The 6,898-nt window shown below is 39.0% G+C and overlaps 1 protein-coding gene across 1 annotated transcript in view; it reads left to right on the top strand.

Moving 5' to 3' along the window:
- Window positions 1-4,108: 4,108 nt before the first annotated feature.
- The window catches only part of LOC138009930 (vesicle-fusing ATPase-like), a 197,777-nt gene continuing 194,987 nt past the window's right edge, over window positions 4,109-6,898 (top strand). Inside the window, exons 1-4 of the mRNA XM_068856914.1 lie at window positions 4,109-4,127; window positions 4,209-4,396; window positions 5,215-5,310; window positions 6,259-6,301. Coding sequence (XP_068713015.1) covers window positions 4,109-4,127; window positions 4,209-4,396; window positions 5,215-5,310; window positions 6,259-6,301 — 346 coding nt within the window. The remainder of the gene's footprint in view (window positions 4,128-4,208; window positions 4,397-5,214; window positions 5,311-6,258; window positions 6,302-6,898) is intronic.

Here is a 6,898-nt window from a genome sequence, read left to right on the forward strand (position 1 = left end):
CGCGTGTGTGGCGCATAAAGAAAGAACACAAAGAACCGTATCAAAGAACTGTCAAAAACAAATTCATCGACAAAAAGGATTATATGATATTTCGCATTCTATGTTTTTCTAGTATAACTTCAACTCTCGACCTGCAAGAGAAGTTATGGAAAATAAATAATTCCGGCATCAATATTACATCTTATTTGTAGTCTCTTAAAGTTTCTATTACTAGCCCTTTCAACGGGAACATTGTTGTCAAAAAGTCGAGAGAGAGAGAGAGAGAGAGAGAGAGAGAGAGAGAGAGAGAGAGAGAGAGAGAGAGAGAGAGAGAGAGAGAGAGAGAGAGAGCTCTATCCGGCACAGCAATCAAACAGTAACGATGACGTGAGTAGCGCTAGGAATTCATAATATGGGGACAAGAAATCAATCACAAACAGACAAGATGACCTCACCAGAAACCAATCAGAAACAGCCAAAATGACCTCATCGAAAACCAAAGAAAACACGACAAAATGAATATTTTAGCGGAAAAACGTTCGAAATATTCCAAACCAAATGATCACTGTTTTTTTTTTTTTTTTGCAATGTTTAAAGCCGGTCACGCTTCCTTGTAATAGAAGCGCTATTGTTTTCCATCCAAAGCGATAATCCTTTACAAGAAGCTCCGTTGAAGTCCTGAATTTCTTTACGCAATTGCCAAAATTGCGTTCATAACTGCGAGGATCATAGTTTCACTTGATTTCATATCCGCAGTTCATATATGATCCATTTCATACATCATTTCATCGTTGATTCATTCCTCCGGGAACATTAGAACCCACAAATGACCAGCTCCCGACGTCAGTGGCTTCATAGCTCAGTTGGTTAGAGCGTCGCACCGGTATCGTGAGGTCACGGGTTCAAGTCAAAACATTCAAGCTGGAAAATATCATAAAAGCCGAACAAAGGTGTTGAGAAAACTCTTGTGTACTAGATTGAGCAAACTGATAACTCCTACACCCGCATAAAAACAATTTACACAACTCCTTATAGGTGTAAAGATAAATACGAATGCGCCAAACCAAAGGAACAACAAATAAATCGTCTTGCCTCAGCGCTTGACGAACAATATGCATTTTTCCATGCCAGTTGCAGGATTAATCTTGTTTGCAATAACACAATTTACATGTAGTCTTCCATAAACATTATTTACAATTCGCTTTTTCCTTAACCGCGAAGCCAATGTTCGAGAAGGGTTTTCAAAACAACCTTTCTTTTTGGATTAAGGTAATTCATGACTGTTACGATTATGTTGTGTCGTTCGTTTGTTTAAAGAGAACTATTTCTTGCAAATATAGCAATAAGTTCTTAGCGGCAGGAATGTTAGTTAAGTTTTACGTAAAGGAATTTGCGCGGAACGATCAGCTTGTCATAAGATGGTTTTTTTTAATCCAATAAAGCATTTGAAATGCACGGTCTGTTTCTTCGCTTATCTAATAAAGGATTGCGTGTGTAAGATTGTACAGCGTGGTGACTGGGCTGGCGCACTAGACTCCGAAAAGGTGCCTCTGTTGCTAGCGGAGAAAAAAAAACTAAAAGGGAGCGTGCTCAAAGTCCTCGACTTTTAGTATGTGGAACATTATGGCCAGTCAGAAGACGAAACACCTGCTAACGGTATGATGGAACACTTTACAAAATCCGAAAGATCCGAGCTTGAGGTTTGCAATTCACGTGTTTTTCAATCATACGGAGCGTTCTCGAAATCCAATTAAGAAAACTTTGAAATAGATTAACTCTCGTTTAAAAATGGTCCGTAGTGATTCGAAAGCTTAGAACCATTGCTGCCCCTTTTCTTATAAAGTTTTGTACCGTATGCCATGCTTGATTGAAAAACTGTTTCTGCTTGTTTTTTTGTGAGGTCATCTTGTCTGTTTGTGATTGGTTTCTTGTCCCCATATTATGAATTTTTTGCGCTACTCACTTGCTGTGCTCTCTCTCTCTCTCTCTCTCTCTCTCTCTCTCTCTCTCTCTCTCTCTCTCTCTCTCTCTCTCTTTCTCTTCCTGTCTCTCTCTCTCTGTCTCTCTCTCACTCACACACCGCCAAAATGATATGCTCACACAGTAATATTTTATGCGCCACACACGCGCATTGATTGATGACGCCTATTTACTGATGTGGATCGATCCGCATGATCCGCCCGACGTAGAACGCTCAGTCCATATACTACTTGGTTTCGGACCAATCAGGAGAGTTGGGGTCATCAGGCCCAATCTGATCGGCTATTTTGCTGGGAAAGTCGACTTTTTGACAACAACGTTCCCGCTGAAAGGGCTGGTAATGAGAAACTTTAAGAGACTACAAATAAGATGTAATATTGATGCCGGAATTATTTATTTTCCATAACTTCTCTTGCAGGTCGACAGTCGAAGTTATACTAGAAAAACATAGAATGCGAAATATCATATAATCCTTTTTATCGATGAATTTGTTTTTGACAGTTCTTTAATACGGTTCTTTGTGATTTTAATGACTTACTGGAGTGAACCCATCGTAAAAATAGGATTGGATTGTAATACGTCGAAGGCCGAATTTACGAGCTTCGGCCATGAATTTCTTATCTTTTTAAAGACCCCGCGTAGTTTTTTTCTGGCCCGAAGCTAAGTGATTTGTGTTTTAAGCCATAAGCAAAATGCTTCAATAAGAATAGATTGTTGCACTATCCATCGTAAACTGTTAGCGGTGTTTCCCCATTATCTAATTCTCATTTCGATCTTTCACAGAGAACATTAAACCTGTGACATTTGAAAAATGTCCTCTTCTTTTTCTCTTTTCTCTTCTTCTTCTTCTTCTTCTTCTTTCCACCTTCACAGGCTGATCTTTGCCGCTATAAAAAACTGAGGAAACACATCATAACCTATGACGATTTCTCTTCCTTAGATGTGTATGAAGTTCCCCTTTTCAGAATCCTTGCTTTCCGTAATAGTGCAGTAACTTGCAGTTCTTGGTACTTTTCAACCTTTTATTATTAATTATTATCATTATCATCATCATCATCATCATCATCATCATCATCATCATTATCGTTGTCGTTATCGCTATCGTTACCGTTATTATTATTATTATTGTTATTATTTATTTATTATTATTATTATTTTTGCCTTTGTATGGCTTGGTGGCATGATTTCTACGACACGGAAAAGGAAGAATTTCTTCGGCTTTTTTAGACTCTTTCCTAAGGTGAACAACTACCAGTTACACTCTCCACATTAGAAATGAATTAATTCAAAAATAACTCCTCGAGAAAAGGACTTGCATCAGCATTATTTACTGGTCTCGAAATATGCTTGTATCGCTGAGAATCCGTAATTGTTTCAATTGGCAAAGAGCTGATTTTACCAGGGAGAGGCAATATGTATTTAGCGTTGTGAAGGTTACTCGTTAGGACATGTTGATCAAACTCATTGGACCGAGGGAATTTTTTCGATATCCTCCTTTTGTGCAGGAACCAAACTTCAGTTATTCTTGGCGGATTTGTCTTTACTCTTTCGAAATCCCACAACGCATGCAGAACGACCTTTTACTGGGTGATTTGTAAACTTCAGGTGAAAGCTCTGACTATAATATTTTAGTGCCATAAACGGCCTTTTATTCAGGGATCCTATTTGCCTTTCATCAAGGACGGTATGGTAATAAAGAAGCTCGGTTTCCGCTTGTTTTGATGCTTATTTAGCTAGAAAGCATGTAAAAGCAATTATGCGTGCAAACATTTTCAAACTTTGGAAAGTTTGTTCGACAACTTCCGGTATTTTTCAGGGGCGAAAGTTGAAAAAGTAGACACCGATAACAAAAATTCTCGTATTCTTTTGTTTGTCCACGAAAACAGGAAGTGGTTTTGTTTCAACAATGGAACTCGTCCGGATTTCATATCTCGAGGGGTTTTCCCTAATTATACAATGAACACAAATGTTTTTAAATAGCCATTAATTCATTATTTGGTTCTGATGTATATGGCAATTACCATAACCAACTTTTGTCTGCATTTTAATTACCAATGATGAGATATTCTGCGGTGCTGAAGGGAGGAGAGCTCGCTTTCCACTACTTATTGTTTGGCAAACGGGCTCAATCTGGGTTGCGCGTAAAGTGATGGACCAAGGCCAAATGAGTTAGATTATGGACTTCTAACAGAGTAAAATCAGTACGTGCCATTCTTAAAAGATTAAAACATTTTTTTTTTCCTTTCAAGGTTTGCCAGATGAAGTTGGTAGAGTTCAGATTCTCGAGAACCACACAGCAAAGATGAGGGAACACAAACTTCTTGCTCCGGATGTGGACCTGGCTGATTTAGCTGCGCAAACTAAGAATTTCAATGGGGCTGAGATTGAGGGATTGGTGCGAGCAGCGCAATCCACTGCTTTGAATCGCTTCATTCAGGTATTAGAGGAAAGGAAACATTTACATATATTTATAGGATCTCGTTGTTGTGGTTGTTAAAGTCTTAGATACAAGCAAGCCGACCGTTTGGTTGAGTATCGGACTACGGGTCGCGGTCGCTGTAACTGACGGAGGAGAAAGTGCTGCCGTTTGTAATGACATCCTCAGTCAAATGGTTAGACTCTTTAGTCTTCTCACATAAGAACGATGAAACCGTAGGTCCCGTCTCACAACCCTTCAATGTTCATAAAAATCTGTGAAACGTAAAAGAACCCACACACTATTCTAAAATCCGAGGGTAAATAAAGATATGACGATGATGATGATGAAGCCATCGGTGTAACGACGATAAAGAGCCTACTCTAATGTAATTGGTAGCTTAAATGTGTAATATAGCTATCATAACACAGCAAGATAATTTCGCACATGAATGAGGAAAGTGTGGGACGCGTGAAGGCTGTTTGGTGTTCTTTATCCAAATGATTCTAATGCGTACGCACCAAGACAGCTTGAGTAAAAAATATTGATAACAAAGGATGGCTTTGTACAGAGTTTGCTTTGGACTGAAGTTAAAATCGATGTCAAAAAGATAAGTGGAAAGTGTTTATTGTAGAAGAAAATGAAACTCAGAGCAAACTCAAACTGATCCGAAGTGTGAAATAGTTTTACTTCCCATAAGACTACAAGTTTATCGAATTCACCAAGACGTCGATTTTAAAGCAAGGCTAAAGCGAAGTGATGTCACACCTGTCTCAAGCCTCGTTGGGTTTCCCGTGGCGAGGGAAATTGACCATTTCAAGCGTTTTGTTGTTTTGCAGTTAAAGGACAATTTTGAGATTGACCCTGAAGCCGCTGAAAAGATGGTAATAAGACGAGATGACTTCTACCATGCTTTGGAGCACGATATTAAACCAGTAAGGGACAGAGTTTAAAGCAACAAGTTTTCGCTAATCGACTCCGGCTTGCGCCCTGAAAACCTATGCGGGCTCCCGAGCCAGTTTGATTGTGCGGTGACTAGATAGGCCCGCGAAGAGTGCAGAGTATAAATTGTCAAAAAAATCTTGAAAGAATGATAAATGGTATTTTCCATTGCAAATTAATTTTCTTTGTCACTAAAGAGAGATTCCTTGTATTTAAAACCCAGGCAGTTCACGGATCTTGATTGCAATGGTCACATTCCGTCCATGTTGACTATTTAACGACCTTCAGATTGAAGTACGAGAACGACGACGAGTACACTGTACGAGTTTTCTGTACTGAGCACGCGCATAACGTTTAAAGATTGCGCATGCTCACAACTGAGAACTCGTCCTCGTACTCCAATCTGAAGGTCGCTTTTATAATTTATTCACTAATCCAGCGTTTAAGCTAACCTTTGATCCTGAAAAAAGAGTAATAATAGTAATAATAATAATAATAATAATAATAATAATAATAATAATTTATAATAATAATTTAGTCATTTCTAGTGCGCATGTTAACATAACTATGATCAGATGCGTATTCTTAAGTCATAAATACGAGAAATAATAGATAAATAAGTAGAGTGGATAGCGGGGAATGTCTTTACGATCCACCTATTCCCAGGGAAATCAACCGCTTTTTGGAAGCGTTTATTAGCTTTTTAATAGTAAAATGCTGTTATCAACTAGCGATGAAAAGTTACAATTCCGTGCCGATTTTGAATGACGTTTAAAAAACGGCCTTGGTTATTATTACTCAGTGCAGTCAGAATGTGCCTTAAGGTTCTAAGCGTCTGCGTTTTCTGCTAATATGGTGGACGTAATCTTTAAGAAAACATTGGTGCGCAGCGATTGATGCCTTCAATGTTTATCAATGACCCGGCGATTCTTGTGTTGCAGGAATTTGGGCCGGATGACAATCTTGACTTGTATGTTGCCAATGGTAAGTTTCCTTGACAAACAGGCCATGTTAATTAAGCGACTGTGTTTTTCTTCTTTTCAGTGCGTGTGAGCCTAAATTGTCTCATTTTTAGACTGCATGCAGTCCCTTCTGAGTCAGTCACGCAACCAAGCCGAAGGGAGAATGGTGATCTCGCTCTATCGCCATTCTGAGTCAGTCGAACCGCCCGCTTTAGTCAGTCACGGAACCGAGCCGAGGGGAGGATGGTGATCTCGCTCTATCTGACTAAAACGGACGGTTCGACTGACTCAGAAGGGACTGCGAGCAATCTATCTCATTTTAAAGTCTGAATTCTTTACAATTTTGCAGGCAGACGGTCGGCTAATTTGCTAAAGGAAAAAAGAAACAATTTGCTTTCATTAGTAAATAATAAATATAGTTAATGGTTGCTATGTCGCGTAGTTTTTTTCAGCGATTTTCTGTATATCACATGTTGGACGCATGCCAATGCGGTTGCTGTTGTTGCATCGAACCGCACAAAGGTCTTAACTTACTCCGCTAGACACAAAAGTTGCCAACAGCATCTTTTTAAAACTTCATATTCTTTTGATGAAACGGTGAGTTTACAATACTTTTCCA

Source organism: Montipora foliosa, chromosome 7, assembly GCF_036669935.1.
Source record: "Montipora foliosa isolate CH-2021 chromosome 7, ASM3666993v2, whole genome shotgun sequence".
In the NCBI taxonomy this organism is placed as follows: Eukaryota; Metazoa; Cnidaria; class Anthozoa; order Scleractinia; family Acroporidae; genus Montipora; species Montipora foliosa.